General features: G+C 35.0%; 3 protein-coding genes and 1 pseudogene across 6 annotated transcripts; 2 read left to right on the top strand and 2 right to left on the bottom strand.

Moving 5' to 3' along the window:
- Positions 1 to 3,963: 3,963 nt before the first annotated feature.
- Positions 3,964 to 8,767, top strand: LOC111292412 (basic helix loop helix (bHLH) DNA-binding superfamily protein). Of its 2 annotated transcripts, none has more exons than XM_089766450.1 (2): positions 3,964 to 4,154; positions 4,807 to 8,767. In XM_089766450.1, exon 2 carries the CDS (start codon positions 4,812 to 4,814, stop codon positions 8,349 to 8,351), a length of 3,540 nt encoding a protein of 1,179 aa, XP_089622576.1. In that variant the 5' UTR covers positions 3,964 to 4,154; positions 4,807 to 4,811; the 3' UTR covers positions 8,352 to 8,767. The 2 variants fall into 2 exon arrangements, with proteins under 2 accessions (XP_089622576.1, XP_022740531.2); XM_022884796.2 differs by having other exon boundaries at positions 4,782 to 8,767.
- A 222-nt stretch (positions 8,768 to 8,989) lies between these two features.
- Positions 8,990 to 10,326, bottom strand: LOC111292415 (uncharacterized). Its single transcript, XM_022884800.2, has 4 exons — positions 10,168 to 10,326; positions 9,893 to 10,064; positions 9,493 to 9,609; positions 8,990 to 9,395 (listed from the first exon to the last, which is right to left on the bottom strand). The coding sequence occupies exons 1-4, from the start codon at positions 10,278 to 10,280 to the stop codon at positions 9,273 to 9,275; spliced, it is 525 nt and encodes a 174-aa protein (XP_022740535.1). The 5' UTR covers positions 10,281 to 10,326; the 3' UTR covers positions 8,990 to 9,272.
- A 126-nt stretch (positions 10,327 to 10,452) lies between these two features.
- LOC111292416 (mechanosensitive ion channel protein 2, chloroplastic-like) lies at positions 10,453 to 18,532 on the top strand (annotated as a pseudogene). Its single transcript, XR_016345457.1, has 17 exons — positions 10,453 to 10,554; positions 10,946 to 11,137; positions 11,237 to 11,296; positions 11,369 to 11,687; positions 11,958 to 12,120; positions 12,469 to 12,592; positions 12,703 to 12,800; positions 12,927 to 13,040; positions 13,525 to 13,588; positions 13,862 to 14,013; positions 15,069 to 15,179; positions 15,393 to 15,560; positions 15,667 to 15,689; positions 16,209 to 16,295; positions 16,462 to 16,519; positions 16,871 to 16,927; positions 17,501 to 18,532. The product of XR_016345457.1 is annotated as a mechanosensitive ion channel protein 2, chloroplastic-like (transcript).
- Positions 18,533 to 19,447: 915 nt separating this feature from the next.
- LOC111292413 (O-fucosyltransferase 39-like) lies at positions 19,448 to 24,246 on the bottom strand. Of its 2 annotated transcripts, none has more exons than XM_022884798.2 (10): positions 23,869 to 24,246; positions 23,061 to 23,123; positions 22,851 to 22,932; positions 22,622 to 22,695; positions 22,377 to 22,465; positions 22,064 to 22,267; positions 21,408 to 21,678; positions 20,769 to 20,996; positions 20,446 to 20,643; positions 19,448 to 19,884 (listed from the first exon to the last, which is right to left on the bottom strand). In XM_022884798.2, the coding sequence occupies exons 1-10, from the start codon at positions 24,007 to 24,009 to the stop codon at positions 19,675 to 19,677; spliced, it is 1,560 nt and encodes a 519-aa protein (XP_022740533.2). In that variant the 5' UTR covers positions 24,010 to 24,246; the 3' UTR covers positions 19,448 to 19,674. The 2 variants fall into 2 exon arrangements, with proteins under 2 accessions (XP_022740533.2, XP_022740534.2); XM_022884799.2 differs by having other exon boundaries at positions 22,622 to 22,692.
- Positions 24,247 to 26,055: the final 1,809 nt, after the last annotated feature.

Here is a 26,055-nt window from a genome sequence, read left to right as displayed (position 1 = left end):
TCTCTTTTTATCACTATTATTCACTATTTTTATTTTTTATTTTTTTTATATATTTTTGAGGGAAGCTGATGCTTCAAAATATGTACCTAAACAATTTCCTCAATAAGTTTTATTTTACAATTATTGAAAATATTTTTACAATAAATCTAAGGTTAATGTGGGTTGATTTATACAATCAATTTTAGAAGTTGGTATTCAATAATTTTGAAATTTAAATTTTAAAAACTGTAATTTTTTTTATTTTTAAATCATGATTTCATTTATAAAAAAATTTTTATTAACAACGGGGCAAGTTCGTTTGGTCATGGACATGGATCCAAGTTCTTTTAATAAGAATTTATAATTACTTGTATTGCTGAATCATGATATAAAAAGACAATTGTTGCAAAAGCTAAAAGGAGCAAGATGTTCAAGGAAGCATAAAGAAAGGTTAGAAAATAGGGAATAAAGTTATTTTAAATACAAGATGAATAACTATGTTGTTTGATGATATATGTAAAAGAATAAGGCAAAAATATCTTATTCTTATAAGAATAGTGCCATTAACATGTGTTACAGGAGTTTACATGGTACATTAAAGTTTGCTGTAAAAATCCATAATTTTTTATTTTTTAAATTTGCATATCATATATAAAGTAACAATTTTTATTTTTTTATTTTTAATTACAATTAAAATTTAAATTTAAAATATTTAATTTTAAAATCAAATTTAATACTATTAAATTAGCAGCTCACTCAACTATCAACGACATCTTCTTTTTTGCCGATTTATGATTGTAGTGAATAAATGTAATAACGTTTCGGTTGGGATTAGATTCGATTTAATTTTTTTGGATATTATATAATATTATAAAAATTTAAAATTTATTTTGAATTTAAATTGGACTTTCATTCGAATCAAATCGCACTGAATTTTATTAATTTGATTCGATTTAATTTTTTAATTTATATATATTATTTTAATATAAAATTTTAATATATTTAAATAAAATTTAATATAAATTTATTATTTTTATTTTATAAAAATTTAAATAAAATATAAAAATTAAAAAAATATAATTCGATTTGGTTCAATTTTTTTATCTCTTAATCTAAAATTTAATTTAAATTTAATATATATTTAATATCTAAATTTAACTTGAATCGAATAAGAAAAATTAATCCAAATCGAATCGAATACTATAATTTTAAATTAATTTTTTAATTTTTTTTCTTTTCTAGTGGTTGAATGATTGATAATAATAATAATTCGATCTTATTGATTATTTATTAACCTCTTAATATTTTTTCTTTTAAGTTACTACACTTTTGACATTCGATATTTGTCTTCTTTATTTTGTATTTGGGCTGAAAGAGACCCTAAAGTGTAAAGTGATCAGATTGATGATAAGGCTTAATTAGTGCCATTAGTACTTTAATTTTTTTATATTATATAAAATATGATTAGAAAATTAATTATAGTGTTTAAGATTTGTTGAGTTGTGGCACCAAGAGAACAAATGCCTTTTAAAAATCAGAGTACAGGAGTATACTCGTGGCGAGCTATACAGTGCCAGACATGAGGACTGCTTGGAACATCCCAGAATGTGGTGCAGGCAGTCAGGCAGATAAAGGCCTAGAACCACCTAAAGACAGGTCAGGCATTCAGGTATGGAAGGGCCTAAAACCACCTAGAGATTGCCAGGCTGGGAGGCCACGAAAGGATCCAGAGAGGCATGGAGACAAGCCAGGTGCGCAGGTACCGAAGGTTCTAGAAGGACCAAGCACGGGCACAATACCGGGCACTGTGGCTCCCAGACGATAAGGCCTCTAGAAGGCTCTAGCTACGGGCAAAGTGGCATCCAGATGGAGAAGGCTCCGAAACCCACTAGGTACGGGCATTCTGCCCGGACTCTTCCAAACCCAAGGGCTCGACAGGGAGCCTGAAATCAATGGGAGTCTAGAAAGACCTTAGCCAACTTTGTTGGGGCTAAGCACCTTAGAACTATTTAGAAAATTTTTAATGACCATACACTTAGATTCATTAAAATCGTAAGTGTCAATGGAGCTTAAGTATAAATATGAAAATTTCTTCTCATTTGGATATAGATAGAGATAGATAGATAGGTGATAACAAAAAAAAGCAGAGTGTAAAATATTAGAGATTTAGATCTTGAAAGTCTTTGTAAAAAATATATAAGATATGTGTTTTAAGAGTAAGTGTACATACCCATCAAGTAAATATACTACTTTTACCTTAATTTTTTTTTTTTAGTTTTTTTCTAAACTCCTAAAAAATTAGTCACAGTTTTAATATAAGTGCACTGCATAATCGGTTAATGCATCACACAGAATTAGTTAAAGACTTACTTAAACATATGAACGGTAATTTTTTGACTAAGGTCGCACGGTAATTAAGCTTAAACTTCCGTTTCGTGACACAAGTAGCAAGCATTTTTAGAGTAACAAGAGCCTGTGGTTTGCACTCTCTAAGACCATGACTGGCACAAGGACAAAGACAGCCGATTCAGGAATTGCTTTGCTTGCTTGTCTGCACATGATTTTCTATCCCCTCAAATGATTTGCTAATCAATATACCATTCTTTTGATTGATCACAAGTTGTAGTTCAATAGTTCATCACTGAGTGTAAAGAGGGAGAGTCCCTTTTTATTTTTTTGTTTTGTTCTTATATTCTTGATGATGATGACAATCAATGTTTGATTGATTTGCTCCATGTGAAGATGAACTTCCCACTAAACAAGCAATGCTTTATCAAATTGCACAACCACTACTAGAATCTAAACCATTAAAAATGATAGGATTCAAGAAAAGTCCTAAATTTCGTTGATTTTACCCATTTTCCTTGTCTTGGCTCTTAACAATCAAGATGATTCTCTTCTGTTTATTACATCCAAGGCCGACTCATCTCATCTCAATCTCCGCCTAAGAAGCCCTCAGAAAACTCGTGGTTCCCTTCGATTTGTAGTTAAATAAGGATAAAGGTAGGACCATATGAAAAAATAATACTTGATTGCTGCTCAATCTACATTGATGGGAAACAGATGCCAAGAGCCCAAGTCCAACAACATAAGCTAACGTTAACTATTTTGATTAAATACGGAGTCGTGCGGTGAGCACAGAGTGAATTATTCTTTCGTTTTTTATTAAAAAATATCGTGTATTCATAGTTAAAAGTAACATAAACAAAAGCTATGAAATTTTTATTTGAATAATTCATGTTTATCATATACGGTTGGTTTAAATATTGTTACCCATGGTTTTTTGTCTATTTAAAGATAATTTTTTTTTTTTAATTTTAAGAGTATCTTAAGAGTATTTTATAGATTATGATATTAACTAATTTTAAAAAATATCTTAGAATTCAATTGATGATTTAGGATTTTAGTTTTTAAAAAGATGGGATGATATTTTTGAGAAAAAATTTTATTTTATTGTATAATTGAAAAATATATAATGAAATTTGTTATATATATATATATATATATATATATATATATAATGACCAATAGATTAATTTGTATAACATAAAATTAATTGCTAAAGTATCGTGAAAATGATATCTTTGAAATAAAAATGTTTTTTTCTCTTTATATTTTCATTTAACTCATGGTTAGATCTGTTTAAGAGTTGTATAATCCGTTCAAATCCAAAAATTCACCCAAATTTTTTAAAAAATTAAACAAGAAATGAAAATTCCTAAAATACTTAAATTTCGACCATACATGAAGGATAAATAGGGATCATTTCAAAAAGATTGCAGCACTGGTTGGAAAGATCAAGCAGTTAGTTAAAAAGCCCATAGTAACTGACCAATCTTAGCCCAACCCAACCCAACTTCCACTTGTCCAACGGCTAGTCTCATTCAAAAATCAAGATTCCAAAATTCCCCATTGGGGCATCCCTAACTTTTTGGAAACAAGTGGTGATAAAAAATAATCCAAGGGTAACGCCGTTAAGTCTCCGTCCCATAAATTTCAAATTCCCACTACCCCTCTCTTAACGGCTCTTTTTCAACAATTCCCTCATTTCTTTTTCTTTCTTTCTCTTTTTCCTCTCCTTTTCTCGCATATTTTCTCCTCTTAATCTTAAATTTTCGAGATCCAGAAGATTACCAAACCCCCCTCAGATGACGAATCTATAATCAGAAAACCAGGTATTTTTCTGGGTCTTTCTTCTTTTTTCGATATTTTTCCGTTTGTTTACTGAGAATCTCCAAGAAACCACTAGACCTCCCATAAAAATAATTAAAAAAAGAGCCAAGAAAGTTCAAAATGTAAGAGAAAACTGATAACTAGTTATGTTGTTGGCTTATTCCTCGTGAATTTTAATAAAATATACATTAGCTGCTTTTGGGTAATTAATAATTGATTGCATTATGGACCTTGATTTCGACCAAAAAAATTTTTGTTGCATCGTGGAGTTTTTTAAAAAATATTTTTAATTTATGTGGGTTTAGAGTTTTAGTTTTTTTTTTTATAATTTTTAATTTTAATGTTTCATTTTTTTGTTTAATTAGATCTTTCATTTGCTGCTCTCAGTTTGTTTCCCTGGAAAATCAAAGAAAAGAAAACGACATTAGGTCTTGATGTTTTTTCTTTTTCTTTTTACAAAAGAAATTACAATTCAGTTGAAGGCATCAAGGGTTTTTATACATTTCAAAGGAATTCTGATGGATGATACTATTTATATGCTTAAATATTTTATGACTGATAACTACTGCAACATTTTCACTTAATTATAAGCCATTATCTTTGGGAATATAATGTTTGCTTACAAACAGGTGTAATTTGGGAATATATTTTCAGAAAAAATGGCAATGGAACAGGTTTATGACGAGCTAGATGAAGTCAAAGTTGAGAATGAGAAGCTAAGGGCAGATTTCAAGAGCAAAGTTGAATTATGTGAGCATTTGAAGAAAGTCCAGAATGAGCAGTTAACCAAGATCCAGGAAGCGAGTTCAAAAATCGACAAGCAGGCGCAACAACTTATTGAAAAAGAAGAAGAAATATCGGTGGTGAAGCAAGCTAATGAAGATCTCAAACACAGTCTGAATGAAAAGGAATCTATCATCAAGCATTTGAATGCTGCTAATGATAAGCTGAGAGCTGAGCGTGATGGGAAGAATCAGAAATGGGAGCAGGAAAATAGAAGGTTGGTATTGGAATTAGATGAGGCAAATGAGAAGAATATAGATCAAGAACAAAACATTAATGTGCTTAAGGCAGAGATTGAAGGTCTCAAAGCTCACCTGTCAGTTTCCCAGAAAAAGTGTTCAGAGGCAGAGAAAAAGGCCAAAAATATGAAGGAGCTGAGAGAAAGAGATGATTTGCTGGTCAAAGTAGAGGAAGACAAGAGGAAGGTTGAAGATCTGCTAAAATGGAAGAAGGAGCAATTCAAACACCTAGAAGAAGCCCATGACAAGCTTCGAGACCAGTTCAAGGCAAGTAAGAAAGAGTGGGAGAAAGAAAAATCTACATTGGTCGATGAGATTTGTTCGCTGCAGACAAGGTTAGATTCTCAGATACGAATTACAGGAGATCTTCAAAACCGGTTACAGTTGTGCAACCAAGCCTTGGCTCATGAAGAAACCCGAAGAAAGTACCTGGAAGTTGAAATTTCAGAGTTTAAAACACGCTTTGAAAATATTTTTGCTGAATGCCAGGATGCAAAGTCACAACTGGACTGCTTGAATTCCCAGAGGGGCAATGAAGTTGCAACTCTGAGACATTTACTGGGCACAAAGGAGTCATTTTATAAGGAAATGGAATATCGAGCAGGACAACTGGAGCAAGAAAATCAAGAGTTGTTGACATCCCTCAAAGAACTCCAGGAAGCTAGAATTAAGCAAGCTGGAAGCTCCTCTTCTCTTTCAAAACTGAAAAACAAGCTCAAAAGTGTGGAACAGATGCACAAGGAGTGTTCAGCAAATCTTAGGACTAAAGAAGCTGAATGGAACTCTCAGCGGGAGGAAATGACCAGGAAGTTAAACAATTACACCTCTCAGTTAGAGAGTAAAGATGCCACTCTCAAAGTACTTGAGATGGAACTTGAAGGTTGCCTTTCTTCGGCTGTTCAGTTGAAATTGCAGAATGAGGAGATTTCTGTGATGTTACTACTATTGAAGTCAGGAATGTCTGAGGCCCAACTGAAACTTGCAAATGTTGAGGCTGAGCTGGGTCTCCATCAGAAAGAGAGGGTAGAGAATCTTTCTATCCTAAAGCAGCAGCTGGAAATGGAAAATATTGCTCTGGCCAAAGCTCAGAGAGACATTGCAGAAGAACATGAGAGGACAGCAATTTTATCCAGGAGGTTTGATACCTTAGATCAACTTGAGGATAAGCATCAGCTGATGGAGAAAGAGCTCAATAGATGTAAAGAAATGCTCGAGGAATCATCCAGGTGTCAACTTCGGTTGAAAGAGCAAGCTTTGTTTGTGGACAATGATTCAAAAGAAAAAATTAGAGAAGTCTGTGATGTTTTAGATGTGGCAAATTCTGAACTGGCGGAAGAACGGGAGAAGGTAGCATCTTTATTAAGGAGAATTGAGTCCTTGGATTTTATTGAAGGACAGCGGCTTCTGATGCAGAAAGAGCTTGAGAGGTATAAAGAAAGGCTTGAGGAAGCATCTAGGAGTCAAATACACTCGGAAGAGCAAGCTTTGCAGATGGAAAGTGAATACAGAGAGAAACTTAGAGAAGTTTGTGATGATTTAGAAACAGTAAAATCTGAACTGACTGAAGAACGAGAGAGAACAGTTTCTTTGATGAAGAGGATTGAGTCTTTGGATCAGATTGAAGAGCAGTGGCTCCAGACAAAGGAAGAGCTTGAGAGGTATAAAGAAATGCTAGAGGAAGCATCTGGGAGACAAAGTCAGTTAGAAGAGCAAGCTGTGCATATGAAAAATGAATTTGGAGAGAAACTTCGAGAACTTTGTAATGCTTTAGAAACTGCAAAATTTGAATTGGCTCAAGAACGTGAGAGGACGGCTTCTTTAATGAAGAGGATTGAATCATCAGATCACTTGGAAGAACAGTGGGCCCTGAGGCAGAAAGAACTTGACAGGTACAAGGGAATGTTTGAGGAGTCATCTAGGTACCAGCTTCAATTAGAAGAGCAAATTTCTCAGATTGACAGGGACTCAGAAAGGAAACTGACAGAAGTTTGCAATGCTTTGGAAAAAGCAAATTCTGAGTTGCTTGAGAAAATTTGTGAAGGACATGAAATTGAATTTGAATTGTGGATATGGAAATCCATTGCTGAGCGGTTCAAAGTCGACCTTGAAGAAAGTCAGGAATTGCGTAAAGAATTAGAAGCTTCTCTTCTTGCACAAGTGGAGTTTGGAGAAACTATCAAGCAAGAGAAAGATGACCTTGTCCGTATAACCAAAGAGAAAGACAGGAAAATAGTTAGTCTCCAGCAGCAGATAGTATTACAAGAGCAAGAACTCAAAGCAAGAGAACTAGAAGCAATGAGTTCCGTAGAGGAGAGCATTCTTCGAATCACAAGAGAAGACGACAAGATCTTAGAGGATCTTCAGAGAGAGATTAGCTTTCTGGAAGAAGAATCACTCAGAAGGGAACTGGAAGGAGCTGCATTTGCACACATAAGTGGAGAGAGAAAATTTGAGCATGAGAAGGAGAATCTTTTGCAGATTGTACAAGAGAAAGATCAGAGAATAGATGGTCTCATGCAGGTTGTGAGGTCAATGGAAGATGATTTTAATAGCTCATTGAATTCCTTTTCCTCAGAGCTTACTGAGAAGCAGGAACAGATTAATTTGGTCCATGAAGCTTGGGAAAAGATTGCGAGAGTTGAGATTCTGGCTAAGCTAGAAATTGAAGAGAAAAAGTTAATGATAGTGGAACTGGAGGATGACATTCATAACATACAGGAGAAACTGTTATCGCAAGAAAAATCCCTGTCTGATTCAAAACAGAAAGCATCAACTGTTGAAGCTGAATTTGAAGCAAAGCATCTGCAAATGAAGAACTTGACTGATCAGATGGAGGCAAGACTGAGAACATCAGAGCTTTTGATTGACGAGCTTAAGAGTGAAAAAAGAAATTTGCTTGAAGACATCATGAAGTTGTCAACAGAGAGGGAAAATTTGTTTAGATTCATTGGAGGCCTAAGTGACAGGATCAGCGAGTTCTCCAGCGAAGATGCTCACCTGATGGGAATCCTGGGAAGCATAGTGAGGTCTTTTGACAATAGCCCTTCAGACTTTAAAGGTAATGATGAACTTTTTGACTCTCTAAAGGAGAACAAGAATAGTCTTCTTCCATCTCCAGCAACCAAAAAACCCGATTCAGTTATTGAAGAAAGATCACCATTTAGACTGCTCAACTAATTGCAACTTAAGAAAGAAGCTATTATCAGTACAGCTTGTGAGATTGATGGTTTTCTTTTTCTTTTTTTTTCCCTTCCCATTAACTAAGTTTTCTGGAACAATCCATTCAGTTCAAAGCATGGACTTCATTTTCCTACTTTTTATATGACAGATTCATGCATGTATAAGCATTTGTATCTGCTAGTAACAATTTACCACATATGATTCATTGTTTCATTTGGAAAAACCAGTTTCTATTGTAATTTTATCTTCAGATTTTCTCCTTTTCTGTGGAGGTGGATGGTTGTTGCTTAAGAAATTTGATATGCTCCATTAAAGACTTCTCATGTTTCTAGCAGTCGAAATCAAAAGTGTATCATGCAAAAAAGCAACTGATACTGTTATGAATCAGTTTTAATTGAGATATGGAAGTGCAATATTAGCATCCATGTAAGTTATATTCTCCTTTCTAGTGTCATATAGCATAACTGCACTTCTGAAAAAATGATAAAATGGTAGTATTACCCTTTCTTGTGAACTATATAGATTCCCGTTGTTATGGACCAGAACAATCTTGTGTCCCAGAACAAGAAAGGTTCAAATCAAAGCACCAGCCCCAGTTCATTCTGATGTGTTCACAAAATCAAACAAAAAGTCTGCAAAAATAACCTCAAATTGCAGCAAGCTTTTCCATTGCAATGACAAAAAGAATGCTAGATCCTCTTTGTTGTTTCTTAAGTAGATTGACAAGAATTTTGAACAACAATAGTATATGCGAAATATATCTAAACAGATGCATGCAGTCCAGTCACAGAACAATAGGCTTTAGAATAAGAATATGCTAAACAGATGGCATTTGCTGCTAACTACAAATATAACAAAATCCATGAAAGTTTTCAGGCTGATATCATTATCATGGATTATGATACAACAATGGAAAATTTACTTGCACCTGGCCCCACTAGATGATTCAGATTTTTGCAAAAATTCTGACATTCCCTGCCTTAGAGCTCTGAGGTTCACCCCATTGCCAACATAGATGCTAGTCACTCCCATTTTTGATACCTGCAAAACCATAGGAAAACTTAGAAAAAATAAGGATACAAAACTTGAACACTAAAGAAACTTAGCATAAATTTTCCATCATAAAAGAAAATGTTACTGCTTCAATGTTCCGATCCTCATCATCAAAGAAGAGCATTGAACTAAATGGCACCCCAGTCCTCCTATGGATTCTTTGGAAATGCTCAGTTTTATGTGTCCAACTCGAAAAAATCTCCTACAACACATGAAAAATGGAACAAACCATCCATCAGAAACCCAATTCAACTCAAAAAGTAAAGCGTCAATCATTCAGCACAACTAATACTACCATATATTTTATTTTACAAAAACCGCAGCTTAGGTACAGAGAAAAGGATTGCAGATGCTAATATTTGACTCTCGAAATTGTTAGATGCTACCTTTCGCATAATCAACTAGGCTAAGCTTCGGGTTATTTTATATGATAATCAAACAAATGACACAAGAAAAAAAAAGGATTGTAAAATATTTTCCCTCACCTCTGCAACAAACATGGAGCGGATTCCTAGTTTGGCAAGGAAAGTTTTGGCAATATCAGGAGTTGGTGATCTCGAAGCAATAGCAACGTCAATTCCCTTCTCCTTTAGTGCCAGTAATATTCCTTCAGCATGTGGATACAAAGACGGCATTTCATCCTCATCACAGCACTCACTAACAGATAACAAATAATCAAATACCAAATTCCCAACATTTCCAAAATCGTCACTAAAAAAAATTAAAAGACAGTTGTTAGGGATTGGACCGAAAATTGTACCAATAAAAAGGCCAGAGGGTATGATCGAGATCAAAGACGACCATACGAGGTAGGTTTTGGAATTGGCCGATAATCTCCAGCGCTTCCTTCTTCACTTTCTCCTCCTCTCCCATGTTTTCTCGCTCCCTTGGAATTTCCAAGACGCAACCTTTTGGTAGCGGATTTATTGCCTTTTTTATTTTTGTCGGAAAAACACGAGCCGCCAAGGAAGCCAACGTGGCAACCCACGTGGCTAAATATTCACCACTTTAACGAAATAAAATTTAGCGAGAGCACATTATTGGCGAATAATTCGCGGCACAGGTTGTCTCTCTCTCTCTCTGCCTTTCGCAAAGGCCTTTTGCAACGAATACCCTGGGAAAGAAAAATTCAACAAGAGATTTCAAGGTAAACTGTCGTTCAACGGCCTTTCATAATTTCTCAATTTAAGTTTATTTATGTTTTAAGAGGATTCTTCATTTCCTCATACGGAGTTTAGTAATTTACTTGAGTTTTTCTCATTTTTAGCTTCTGATTGTTATATGTAAAATTCTTGTTAACTCGGCTATGTGATACTTTGCCTGTGAGTAGAAATTTGGTTTTTCTAAATCAATTTCATTGCTTTTATTTTCTTTTTCTTTTTTCAAATCACTGCTCAAAATCATGTTATCTGATTGGTGAAAATTTGAAATTTTCGATACAAAAATTCTCTTCTAGGGTTTCGGGAAACTTTGATTGTTCTTATAAATTATATTCATATCTTCCGTTGGCGCATCAAGTTTTTAATTTTCTCTGGCAGGTTCAAGAGATAAGTGTTTCACCCATTCTGAGTTTAAAGATTAGCTATTATTGGAATACATTATGATCTTATGCTACTTGTGACGTCCTGCAAACAGCTGGTTTCACTCTGATAATGTCTCTTTCTGGTTCTTTGCAATTGTCCTATGATTTGGGACTTTGCAGGAACCAGGGATACAATAAAAAGTTTAAGGTACAGGATTCTGCGCTCCCGATCTAAGAAAGCATTTTGTAATTTGTTTGGAAATTTTAATTTGTATATTGAAAATTTCTTTTCTCTTGTTTGTTTCAGAGTGTATTGGGAAGGGGGAAGTTGCATTTACTGAGCGCCACCCTCTTGTCTCGTGCTTCGGTGTGACTTCAATGCTTCTTGTTTATGATACTATTTGTGATTGTGGGCATTGAATTGTTAAAATAAGAAAAGGAATGCATGCATGTTGGATATTGTTTCTCAAGTTTTCTTAGCATTCTTGTCTTGCTATTTGTGGTTTGCCTGGCATTTGGTAAAGACAAATTTGTAATGGAGGCTTTACTTTTATCTACTGACAGGAATACGGTAGCTTTTGCTTGTCAATATCATCATTTCAAAGTGCATGAAAACAGCCTCACGAAGTTTAGTTTGCATGCAAGTTTTCATGCCTACTATCATGTTGTCATTAATGTATCTATTTCAATCTCTCAATCACTCAACATTTATCTTTGCAGTGATTGTGCCATGTTGTCAGAATATTCTGGATCCAAAGGCTAGATTTATGTTCTCTTTTTAAATTTTTATGTAACTATTAAATGGTGGTCCCCAACTCCCCATGGACTCTTATAAGCTGAAATGTTTCATTCTTTTGTCTATATTTGTGATAATACAATTGCAATTGTACTTTGAGCTATAAACTGCTTTGTAGCCTTTTGAAAGGGGGTCTGGAGATTTTCTTTCAATTTAATAGCATTAGTAGAAATTTAATGTTCTTAAAATGATGTTTGAGGATATCTTTTTCTTCTTCTCTTTCTTGCCACAGTCCTGCAACAGGATTCTTGGAGAATTCGCCTCTCCAACAGTTTGTACAGGCCAATACATTCTGTTCCATACAGAAACAATAACTTTAGGTGTCATGCTTTTCAAATACCAGGCCAAATATTTGAACTTCCTGGTGTAAAAGATGCATCTATTTCATTGACAAGGTGCTCTTTTTCCCCTGCTTAGTCTTCTGATTAAATGTGCTGGCATATTTGTTTTACTGACATCAGGATTGTTTGTGTGGTTATCTTTTTCATACAGATAAATGTGTTTTCTAATTAGTTCAGCATTTCTAGTACTACTTTTTATTTAGATTCAAGTTCTAACCTGTTTCTCTAACTAGTAGAACATTCCGTTGCTCTGCTTTAGATAATTTATTTTTACATGTGATTTCATGTTTCTGTTAGGAACATGTTTCCTTAAAACAGTACTTCTGCTTCTGGTATTGTCTTTGTGTTTAGTGACTTTAATGATTTTTAAACATTTAAGATTAAGCCCTTTGTATCATGCAGGTCATATAATATCTTACAAGCTAATCCTCTTGTATTTAAGTTGCTTCCAGCAGTTAGTATTATAATTTTTGCCCTATGGGGTGTGGGGCCACTTTTGCAACAGAGTAGAAGCCTATTTCTTCATGTAAGTGCACTCCTTTAGGCTCTGCTCAATTCTGTTATTTACATTGGATCAATACACATCTCGCCAAATTGGGTCAATGCAAGCATCTAATATTCTGTGATTACCTGCAGAAGAGTGACAATACCTAGAAGAAGAGTACAACACATTATGTTACAACTTCTTATATTCAATCTTTGCTGCTGTGGACTGGAGCAATACTCATATGCAGGTGCCAAAATCATGACTTTTTTTTTTAATGCAAGAAGAGCTCTATTTTTTGCTGTTATAAAATGCCAAATCTAGTTTCCAGCTGTTCAACTCGCATGCATGCATGCTATTGGTGTACTTCTTGCAGAACACTGGATCCATTAGTTCTCCCTACAGAAGCTAGCCAAGTTGTTAAGCAACGGCTTTTAAATTTTGTAAGATCATAGTCAACTGTGATGGCCTTTGCATATTGTTTATCGAGGTGAGCATTTATTCTCCTTTTTTCCTCTTTCTCCTCAATAAATGCTTGATGAGGATGGTCACTGGTTTTATATAATGTAATATAACAGATTAGCATTTACTTTATTGCTGTTAGCTCATCAGTGTATTTGTTACTGGAATCCAGTTCAAGTTTGTTCTCTTGAAATGGGTATATCTGAAATAATCTAATGGAAGTTATAATACTAACCTTCCAACTATTTCGACTAAAAATTTTTTAGGTGCAAAATAGTGATACGTGACAACTAAAAGCTGTGAGTGGAAACATGAGGGAAGTTAGAAAAACATGTGTAGCACACATCTAGGGCTAGTATGGAGTACAAATTGATTTGTTGTTGGATTTATAATATTTCAAAATCTTGTTAGACTGAATCTGATTTCTAATGTTAATAATATTTTCCTAGTTGTAATGCTCCATGACAGTTGTTTCCATGACTTCTAAACATGGTTAAAATGCTTTCATGCAGCATGATTCAGCAAATGCAGAAATTCTTCATTGAAACAAGTGAGACCAGTGATGATACAAGAAATGTTGGTGCCATTTCTCTAACATGAACCAATTGATATCAATTACTAATTTTCATGTGACTGCTTTTGTTTATTACTAAAAATAGAAGTTCATTTGAAGTGTGACTCTGATGCCTCCATCCATTATAGTAGATAGACTGAGAGACCTATAATATACATCAGTTCTCTTTCATTAATTTTATTTATTCACATACTTTTCTTGTTGTTATTAAGACAGCCTGAATTGCGATGTGACTCTTTTAACTAATTCATAAACTTCTCTTGCTTTTTTGGCAGATGGGTTTTCAGTTTGCAGGGAAAGCAATATATACTCTGCAGTTTGGGTCGCCGCTGTCTCATTTTTCATGGAGTTGCTGGGTTTCTCTACCCAGAAGTGCCTAACAGCCGGAGGTCTAGGGACAGTTTTGCTGACTCTTGCTGGTCGTGGGGTACACCTAAATATCATTTTCAGTTGATTCATTTCAACTTATAACCTTTCTGCAATGTACATTTTCCTTCTTATTACTTGGTTCCAATGGACAATGCTTTCTTTCCTTTTCAAGTAAAAATACGTTATATTAACTGCCCTTTAGCAAGAATAATATGGATGATATAGGACAGGAATGTGGGGTTGCATGAATTTCAAAAATCTGATTATATAATGGGAAAGAACTTGTCATTGTAGGGTTTAATTGAATGAGGGAAGATGGTTAGGTCTGCAGGTTTGTTTAGAAAGGAACTCACCTTTGAGGGGGAAAACTAACAAAAGGGAAATAGCCTACCTGCCGTCTGGGCTGTGAAAGGTGTACCTATGAGCAATGATTTGTGGTTGCATTTGAAGTTTGGAAGTTGCTTTTGGTGTTGATTTGGTAAAGGTTTGATAGGTTTAAGAGACTAATTTAGGGCTGGTTGTAATTCCTGAATAATGCTAGAAATAGGGATAAAAGGATAAGAGGAAGAAGATAAAAATAACACTTAACACCTACAGCTAAAAATTGCTTCATACAATCCAAAGGTAGCATAACTGATCATTTATCAATAACATCTGTTGAAAGAGATCATCTTAAACTTGTTCTTTATTAATTGAAAGAGTTTAGTTGCTTACTTATAGTGTTTCTACTTGTCCTATTGTCACACGGACTTAGAGATAGGAAACCACCAAAATTTGATCTCTTAAAATAATAATGGAGGGAAACTCAAAAGAAGCTCTTTAGGATTAAGTCATGAAATTTCCAGCTAATTTGGAAATTGTTAGAATACCCCTGAAAATAAACCCAAAGAAAACAAGAAATGATAATAAACCCACAAGTTTTAACCTAAGGGAACATAAAACTAGTGCTTATTTTTTCTATCTTGTTCATTCGTTAAATTAATCCAAGATCAAACAAAGATCAATATTCCAAGCATTTTTTTTTTTGTTTTATCTTGACTTTTCATAATCCCTTTGTTATCAGTATCAGTATATGCATTTTCCAAATGCTTGACATTTTGTTGGTTGTTGTAGATATTCACAAATTTTCTCTCAAGTGCAGTGATTCATGCAACTCGACCTTTCGTTGTGAATGAATGGATTCAAACAAAGATTGAGGGATATGAAGTTTCTGGTACCATTGAGGTTTGTATTTGAGCCCTAGCCCTGTCTCTGAATAAGTTGTTTAGAGAAAAAAGTGGAGCTCTTACTTAAAAATACATTATGGTTACAGTGCTTGTATTAGACCTCAAAAATTATGATTGGGTTTTAATGTTGTGATTCCCTTAGTCACTGAAAAAATGACATGCTTCATCTGAGGACTTTCTTATATGTGTCTTGATGTTTTTTCATATTCAGCATGTTGGTTGGTGGTCACCAACAATAGTAAGAGTGGAAGATCGTGAAGCAGTTCATATTCCAAACCACAAATTCACTGTAAATGTTGTGAGAAATTTCAGTCAGAAAACTCATTGGCGTATTAAAACTCACCTGGCCATCAGTCACTTGGATGTCAATAAGATTAATGTAAGGAGTTATCCAAGCATGTCAAAAGTTCTATTTCACCTTTGGAGACATTGAATTGCCATTTCCATCTGTATAAATTTTTTGGGGATTCCTTTTGTTTCTGCAGAATATAGCTGCCGACATGTGCAAGTGTCATGGATCTAAGGTGGAGTCCTGAATCTCACATCGAACATAATAGAAAGGTCACTGGGGTATAAAAGGGGTTCACACCATCTCTTCCTTGTGAGGTGCCTTTTGTAGGACAAAACTGTGAGGCTAGGGGGGCCAGAGCGGACAATACCTCACAAGGGTGTGAACCGTGGCAGTCAGGTTGATCTGGGACGCCGGATGAGTGGATGCTTGGGTCCTGGAGCCGCGCGGGTTCGGAGCTTAAGTCTCAACCTGTGACAAGTGGTATCAGAGCCAGCCCTATACCGTTCGATCCACGCCAAGCACCTCGAGGGAGGTAGGCAGGGTGGCCAGCTTCCGTGACGAGGGCGTCACGAGGTTGGGTGCGAGAGAATGTCACAGACCTAAGGAGGAGTCCTGAATCCCACATCGAACATAATAGGAGGCTCATAAGGGTGTGAACCGTAGCAGTCAGATTGATTTGGGACGCCGGATGAGTGGATGCTCGGGTCCCGGAGTCGCGCGAATTCGGAGCTTAAGTCTCAACCCGTAACACAAGGTCTTGGCTAAGAATCCTCAGGTTGAGCAGCAGAGATTGCACAGAAGAGTGTTTTTGGAAAATATCAAGTTCTTATGAAACCACTCTCTTTGTCATGATTAGTTGAATTGTTAAACCACAAATCAATCTTTGATAGATTTTTTTAGAAGCAATGTCAATAGACACTAAAAAGAATTTGCTTCATCCAGTGTCTTTTTATATTTTGTCAATAATATAAGTGTGTGATTTGGTGAGATACCTGTTCCATTCAAATCTAACCAACCATAAGACATCTTCCAATTTGGTTACACTAGTAGGTCCTTTCTTTAAAGTCCAATCATATCAACCTCCGAGTATTTACCTCTTCCTGATGCCTTTTTGAGTGCTTGTTTAATTAACTTTTATACTTGATTGATATGGTCTATACACACACACACACACATTTCCTTTAAGCATTTTGAGCATCTGGATAATCCAAGAACTGCCATTTTTAATCTCTTTTTATCGTAAAACTTTGGGACAAGAGATATAGGAAACATATTTACGGAATGTCTTATTGCTAGCTGTGAGACCTGACATATAAGATACACTAGTATTGTTGAGCAAGTGTTGTCTCCATCATCTATGTCTGATGATTTTTCTTTCCCCCTTTCTTATTTGACAGATATTGGTGTCCTGTTTTGTAAAGACTTCCCATTTTGAAGAGTACGTATGTGTCAAGGTAAGAGGATTTGTCTACTATAGTTTATACCTTTCAATTTGAATGTGGGCTGGGCAAGTGGATTGTAGGACATTTGGGTGCTTCAATGACAATGGCAATAGTACAGCATTCCAGGAAAAGTTATTTATAACTTGAAGTTGGCAGTATTAAATGCTGGCCAGTATGGTATTATTAATATGATACAAATCCCAGAGAATGTTAAAATAATTAATTATATCAAAAAGAGTATCTGAAATGAATCCCTATTTAATATTAGGAAGGACAACTTATTCACTATTTTCTGTTGCATTATGTTTATATTTTATTAGAAGACTACTTAGGATGCCGTGCATAGATATTATCTTCTGTATCACAAAGTATAGTTTTTAGAGTAATCCTTTGGTTTCTTTTATTTTGCTGGTATATACATGCATTAGGGTGCTGATTGTAAACATTCATATATTCTCATGATTTATGATGAAAAATAAACCTTTTGATTATGTTAATTTATAATTCCTCCCTGTGAGAGTATCTTCCATTAAGTTTGATATATTTGAACGGATCCATTATTAATCTCTGTGGTTGATGATTCACGAAGCTATACTTTTGGATCTCCTTAGAGTCATCAGCCATCACCATGCCTGGCTTACCACACCAATTCGCACTCTGCAGAAAATACAGTGTTGCCGACTTGGAAAATATACCATTTGCAGACTCAATCTATAACCATGGTGGAATGCTATCTAACAGGCCTCTGTTACTGATTGAACCCGCTTACAAGATCAATGGCGAAGATAGAACATAAGGTCGTTCCTCATGTACAGCTGGAGAACAAGACGGTAAAGCCACGGTGGGGCCTACTGCTGACACTAAAGCTGACAAAAAGGCAGGAACAACACCAAAGCCTGACTCCAAGTCCAAAGGAACGCCATCAATTGAACCCAAAGCTGTTGACAAGACTGGAGTTCAGACACCAAGGATGACTTTAAGGCCGCTTTTGAATCTACATCTGGTCTGAAGACAGATGATAAAGTGACCTTGAAATTACCATCAAAATCCGTCGCCAAAACAAGTTCTGATGCTGCAGAAACAGCTAGTCCCGACCAAGAAGTTCTGATTCAATATCCGATAATTTGTCCAAAAACAAAAAGGTCACTGACAAGCAACAGAAAACTGCTAGCCAGAGCAGCAAGTTAGATAATCCTTCAGTATCCTCACAAGAATGCGGTATTGACAAAACAGGTGGATTACGAGAACCGATCCAATCCAAACTGGAAGGTGAGAAGCTGCCAGTCTCTCAGCCACCAATAACAAGACCTGCCTTGGAGGAAAATATAGTTCTTGGTGTAGCATCAGAGGACTCAAAGAGAACACTGACTCCATCCGCAGCAAATGCAAAAGAATTGGCTTCTGCAAGCCGGAATGGAAATGAATCCACTGCCGAGGATAAGAAAGATGGTCAAATTCGGTCCACTCCTAGTACCCCTGACGATCAGTGATGTATTTGAAAGCTAGCTACTGATCCCCAGAGCTTGCAACTTGAATTATCTAGCACTTTTGCTGACAACCACACTGTGGAGTTGTATTTCATCAATTTGCCCATACATGTATATTTTCTTGTGATCACTCATTCAGTATTATTCTTAAACTATAGCATCTGTTTATCTTGAAAGCATCGTTAACATATAATTTTTCCCAGTTTTACTTCTTTTACGAATGTCAAATCAATCAAATTTGAGGTTGGTTTTGCATGGTTTACCATACTGAGATGTTGGCAAACAACTTAGATTTGTCAATTCCTTTGTCCTTAATTTGCTTTAAGATGCATAGAAAATATGATTGATATTGTGAGAAGGGCGGTCGCAATTGAAATTTTGGCTGAACTTCTATCCCTACAATTGCTCAGATAAGTTGCTTTAAAAATATACTGATCTCTTTGATGCTGCAGCGAGACTGGCCACCGCTACATGGAAGCAGTGCCCTGATTTCTCTATGTTTATGAATCCAAAACCCTATGAAGTATGAACAAGTCTTCAAAGTTAAAACAGGGCAGTCCCAGAACTGATCTTCAGGTCTTGCAAGCCTCTCCATCCAACATGCACCCACCATTATAAATGAGTTTAACACAGAGTAATCAGTTCTTTGAACCATCTGGATTTTTTTATGGAAACAAGGCGTGATGTGTGGGTAATTGAAGGAAAAGGCCAAAAATCGATGATTCCACTATTTTTACCTTTTCACTTTAAAAGGACAAATAAAGAAATAATGAATGGTTTCTTCCATGGTACCAGAACAGCCTTACGATTGTACATAGCTTTAGTTACCAGTAATATTGAATTAGATATAATGCTGCCAACTGCCAAGTAAGAACTCAAGTTTGTTGCCTAAGGACGCATAGATGTTTGATGTAATATGAATACAATAAATGTTGTACAGACAGCTTCACTGGCAGAGATATGCAACAAACAAAACCCAGACCTGCCGCTGAATTATGTCACATACTCCACTCCACAGTCCATACTCAATAGGATCCACAATAAATTTGATGCTAACAACCCCACTCTCGATATAAATACCGCCATGTCAATACAAACAATAGCTGTATTAACGCTAGATGTAATACTTTTATCTATGGGGAGAAATGGGATTGCTGCTTATTTATGATACCAATAGTAAAAGCCACAAATAATAGTTGCAGTAATAAAATCAATAAGATACAGAAGCTAGTCTCACTTCCTTCAGCATATCTGTAAATGACCTTGAGAGGCTTAAGCTTGGCACATGCAATCAGGTGCAGGATATGTATATAAGGACTGTTTTGGTTTCCTTAACCTGAGTTGCCCCTGTCTGTTTTGATGCCCTTCCGCCACTGCCTGTCGGAATTCCAACCAAGTAATGTTTTTGTTAAGGAAGAGTGGGCCCAACAAAGCCATATTTGGCCTTATGGTCTTCCTGTTCTCAAAACTTCGATGTCCCACCTGTTTGCATCATAGCAACTGTCATCTATTAGCAGGTTGAAATATATACCATCAACTTAGCAAAAGGAAATCACAAAAATTATAGAAGCACTGCAATTGCACAAAATTATTTGAAAATTTTCCTGGAGTTAAGGAATCCCACCCCCCCCCCCCCCCCTCCAAAAAAAAAAAAACCAGCACCTAGAAAGACAATGAAGTGGGTGTCTTTACTCCACATATCGGCTTTTGAAAATATAGTTGAAATTCACCATTTTTAAGGTTAATTTCTCTCAAAGTGTCTGAAAACTATAACTTCCCAAAAAAAAAAAAAAAAAGAATGAATGAAGAATTAAAACAAGAAAGCAAACACACAAACTTGGAACATGATGATGGCTGCAAAACCATGCATTGGCACAGATTCAACCCAATGAGAATTGAACACTTATTATTCAATAATAACAATGTAGCAGCAAAGGGAAGTTCTTTATCTATAAGCAATTCCAGGCTTAGATCTGTGATAGCACTCTATAGATTGCATCAAAAGAAATGCACTGTTGCCATTGCCTTAGCCGGAAAACTCACCAATGCATTATGCATATTCCCAGGAGAAGCTGAGACAAAGATGTCACTATGCATAGCAACATGATAATCAACTGCAGCTAGCAAAGAAGCCTTTCCTTTTATATGGACCCTTTCCTCTGAAGAGGCAAGGCCCTTTTTGTCTTCCATCAGTGGAAACAGCCCTCGCAGGGTGGAAATCCTAGATTCCCCACCGTATACCTGAAATTTATGGCCATTTGATGAATAAATTGTGGAAAAAGTTAACAATATATTTGAAGAAGTTGAGAGGGAAAGGGTAGGGGAGGGAAGTAACATTGCAGAACCAAAATTCCTCAGACAAAGACCTTGTGGGAGGCAAGATAAAGACGGGTACTATTGTCAAAACCCAAAGCTGCTAGCAGCAGTCCAATTTCTTCAGGAGTCAACGGGCAACGCCCCTGACTTCTCAATTCTTCATCAGTAAACTGAGAATTGAGAACCCTCCCTCCCCAAATTGTTTGTCGGTACTTGGCCAGAGCCAATTTTTCAGCTTTACCCCCACCAAAATCACAGGCTGAATGTGCAGCCATATCCTGCACATATATAAGGTTAGTGGGAAAGCCGGTGGAGAAAAAATTGCAGATCACAAATTTAAACTATTAAAATGAAATGGATCAATGACATGTTAACTAGTTCTTCTGATATTAAAACTTGTCAAAAGGACTAAAGGATGTTGCAACCATGTAAGGATATTACTTTCACAACAGCATGGCCATCTCACTTTTCCCATGGATACTCTAGTTATGCAGGCAGACAGTGTACAGAGTCTAAAAGATAAAACAGATCTATAAGATGAAACAGATATCTTAACCAATATAGCTTAAGGATTAAGAGCAAAAGAGCTCAAGCATATAGAGAAGTACAAAATTTACACTTACCATACAAAAACCAATGCCACTTGGTTAAAATACAAGTATCTTAATCTATGAATAAGCAGGTTATACCTTATCAAACCGAAGGTGTAACACGACAAATTTCAGCGGCCTTTGTTTGTCATTTTGATCAGTGGTCTCCCCAAGATAGTTAGCGCTAAGTGCTTCACTTTCACCAGGAGGATATCTGAGGCGATGGACAAGGGCATCTCCTAGTGCTCTAATGTGTGGAACAAAAACAAGCGCTTTAAAGTTGACTTTACAGCGTAGTTGCTGGATCTCACTCGGCAAGTTGTCAAAAGACAAACGGTGAGAGAATGGAGAAATTGCAGCAATCCCATTACTGTACCAAAATAGGACATGTTTATTAGGTCACACAAATTCGCAAGTAAAAAGAACTGGGCAAAAATCACAAAACACAGCAAACTGGTCAGCTCACATTTCCTAAATAAATTGAAGGTGAAATCAACATTATATGCTCATTAATTATTAAGTTAACCAATCCAGAAAACCGTCAAAGTTTCAAGTGTCTTTATGCATAAAAGTGCAATATCTACCAAGGGGTAGATGGAGAGAACATATTACGCAGTGCATGTTTATTCTTAATGCCCCATCACAGGAACAGACATGAGAGAATTCTTGATATGGTACAAAGAGTCCTTAGGCCCAAAACTTTTAAAAGCAACTAAACTGTGTAATCAAATCAAAAGGTTCAAGTTGCTACCAACCTCTGTAGTACAGGCAAGACATTCTCAAGATACCAGTTTGCAGATGCATGAACAGGTGCTCTTTTAATTCTGGTAGCACGAATAGCAGTGGCATAATACTCCCTCGTGCTCCAAGAGAATTCATCAGGCAACTCTTTGACAATTGAGATGTCATCCTTCAATACATTAATAAAGTGATCCGCATCAAATATATCCATGAATGAGCTGCAGGGAAAATAATTACTTCAGAGAAATGCCCCTTAAAACGGAGGCAAAAACTAGATCCACTTGGAATAACAAATGGAAAGGATAAATTTCTTCCACACAAAAGTACCTTGAATCTTGCCAAACAGGATTTACTTCAAGATGTGGGATCACAAGTGTTGCATTCAGTATTTTAGCAACAGCAACAGCATCACATATCTACAAAAACAAAAATGGAATTTAATATCTGATTATCTGATTGCTTTTCCAGAACAAACCAGTGACTAAAATATTTAATCAGGAGAACTAGAATTATTGAATGTTTTCTAATTCTTCACTACTCTTAAAGTATGTAAAATGCAAATGAATACTTACCCCCATTCTTTGCTGGTTGAGTCCACCATCAAGAAATACCTGAAGATATCCTTCAGATTTCTGTGGCAATGCTGCTTAAAGTAATCAAAGAGCGAAATCCAAAAAATTTAATATCATGATCAGGAAATAATAGTTTAATATCATTAGTACCACAAACTTGAGTCTCATAACTCAGGATACTAACAATATAAAGAAACCAAAACTAGAAATCTTATTACTGATCACTCACAAGGGGCATTTACAGATGCAAGACATGGCCTCCACCCTTGGTCAGCCAAAAGAGTCCATAGATCAGACTGCTCTCCATTGGACTGAATAGAACATAGAGGTAAATCAAACATCAAAATTACAAGTCAGAATACAGTCAAAAGGAAAATCACAACATATCCATGTGCTAACACACACATGCACAGATGCTGCTTTACAAACATCTACTCACACTTTCCCGTTGTAAGGCACTCCTGAGTAAAGGTAAATGTCTAGGTTTAGGAACATTCCACTCCTGCAACAAGCGTCAAATGGCACAATTAGTCAATTTCCTTTCGTGTCTTTCCTGGCACAAGAAATAGTATAACAACCAGCTAGTTGAAGTTCATTTCCTTCCCAAAGAGCAAATTTTGAGCATTTATCATGCTAATACTAAACAGTCAGCACAAATTACTACATGGAAGATTTTACCTTCTTTCCTGGCCTATTATAAAAGGCTCCTTTCTCAGTTCCATGCACAAAATCCCATTATCAATTGATTAATGGATTTGTGCACTCTCCAGCTGACAAAGAATTGGTCTAATCGTTACAACAAACCTTTCTATTTTTGTGACTTTTGTAGGCAAAGATATTTAATTAACCGAAAGAATTGGAAAACTAGCAAAGGCCAAAGAAAATTTACAAGAAAGGAAGAAAAGATGAATTATTGGCCATCAATTTCAATTTTCCAGTAAAAGCAAATTAACTATATATTACCAAGACAAAAAATTCAAGGCTAGCCTAATTTTCGGTAAAGCAATCTGATTATCAGACACTTAGCTACATAAGATTGCCACTTAAGCACGAGCTTATGTCGGCAAAATTAACTCAAACTAATCTTTACCTTCCATTTTTTAGTAAAACTGCAAAATTTTCATTGAACAACCTCAAACTTCCCATTTCTCATTTCCATGAATTATCCACAACGAAAATTAGAACCCAGAACCTATTTTCAATTGAAAAAAGATAACTCAGCAAAGGAGAAAAAAATATGAACAAACCGAGAATGTAGAAGGGGATGCATGGCCGAATGGAGTAAACAAACACGGCAGAAAAACTGGGAAAAGCAACACAAATATCCCAGCAATTGTTTCTCTTCTAAGAGGCAGATAACAATGACTCTGGTAACGAAACCTCATCATGTTTTCCCTTAAAGCTGAAAAACAGAGATATCCAAAACGACCACTTTCCTCAATTTTTTTCTTTTTTATTGTTTGTTGGCTTCGATAGGCCTTGATGGTGAAAACCACTCAAACAAGCAACACTAAAAAAAAATCTAATCAACAGCCAAAAAAAAAAAAAAGCAGAGAAGAAGCTCAACTCAGGCGCTCAACATCACATGAATCACTCTCTCTGTCTCTTTCTCTTCCTTTCCTTTCTTTCTTTCTTTCACTGTCTGGCCTTAGTTAAGGCATCCACATGGACACCTGTACAGCTTTGATTATAGAAAGCTGTGTCCTTTTCTAAAGGGACCCCATCCAAAAAAACCCATAGTTAAAGCTTAAAGCTTTGTGCTTGCGCATGAAAAACACTGTAAATGATTGCAGTAGTACGTAAAAGAAATTAATAATCAGTAAAACTTCCTTCTTTTTCACAATTTTTTTCGTTTAAAGATTGTCAAAAAATTAGACCGTTAGGTGCGGTGGGGTTTTGTGAAACTTTTGATTAAAGTTTTCATCTTTATGAGCGAACAGTTATGAGAATGTGATCATCATACCACCGACACTACCATTGAAACTATTCAAGTCTTTCAGATTTATGTATAAATATGGGAGTTTTGATATCATGATCTGGGCCCCAATGCTTTGCTGATGAATCAATTTTCAGTTTTTCCTTAAAATTAAAGTTTAAAAGTCCGTTAATTTAAGCTCCAAATATAAATTCAATCACATATTAGTAATTTTTATTTATTATAGCATAATTTATTGATCTATTTATTTGATTTTCTAACAAATATAATAACTATGAATCAACTGATATAACATTAATAATAATTTTTTTATATTATATCAAAATCAAAATTTTTTTTTATTTTGTTTTTGTTATAACTACTACAAGAGTAAAGTGGGTTAGTTATTTAGGGGATTTATGATGATTAAAGTAATTGGTTTCCCTTATTTTAAGTTCAACCATAAAAGTTCTCCAAATTGGAATTCACCTAAATGTTGCTTTTTTGTTATGGGATTCTTAACTTCAATATAAAAATGGGATTGTCCTTCTCCTTTATCACCATGCAAGAAAAAGATTACCTTTGAAAAGAAAAGGATTTGTCACATCCTACAGCTGGAGAAAATTCCTTTCCATGCTTCAGATGCAATGACTCTTTTGACTTGTTGCTAGGGCAAGGTACAAAATTTTTTTGTTCCTTTTTTATTGTAATGGACAGAAAATATTCCAAGTTATTATCTTCTTAATCAAATTAAAATGAAATTGTCATTGAAATAATATCTATCACAAAAATTGTATAACATTAATGAAGTGTTATTTGAAAAAAATACAATAATAGCATTCAGTCAATTATATTATTATACTTGTATATCCCTATGGCCTATACTAATTGCAAATTTTGAAGAAGATATAACAAATCAGGATTAAGCTATAGTTAATGCTAGCATAGAAGGGCAAAGGATAAAATGACAATCATAAGATTTGAAATCGATTATTTATTAAATTAATTGATATTTAAAGTTTATAAATTTAAAAAATTTTAGATATATAATTTTTTTTTCAATCAAGTATATAATAGGATAAATGAGATTTAAAGGTAAATTAATAACTTAAAAAAAAAAAGATATGAAAAATTATTGTACAATGAAAAAGACTTTTGAATTTAAATTAAATTTAATTAATTTATATGATTATTTTTAAAATATAATATTTAATAAATTTGAGTTTAAATCTGAATAATTTTTACCTTTTTTTTTAAATAAAGAATTACAAGTATTAATCTAAGTTGAAGTTCCCTAATCTATATTGTTAGTGCTCAACTCATTAATCATTGCTACAATAATAATTAGACTATTTTTAGAGTAATGAATAGATTTTTTTTTTAAGCTCTTCATCTACCCTTAAATCCCTATATTTTATTATATATTTGACTGAAAAAAATATTAAATATTTAAATTTTTTTAAATTCATAATCTCTAAATTTCAATTTAAATGATAAACCAACTGATTTAATTGATAAG

The sequence above is a fragment of the Durio zibethinus genome, chromosome 10, assembly GCF_047325235.1.
Source record: "Durio zibethinus cultivar Kanyao isolate XHJ-2024 chromosome 10, ASM4732523v1, whole genome shotgun sequence".
NCBI classification, from domain to species: Eukaryota; Viridiplantae; Streptophyta; class Magnoliopsida; order Malvales; family Malvaceae; genus Durio; species Durio zibethinus.
Note: the sequence above shows the minus strand (reverse complement) of the source record. Positions and strands in the feature narration are given on the sequence as shown.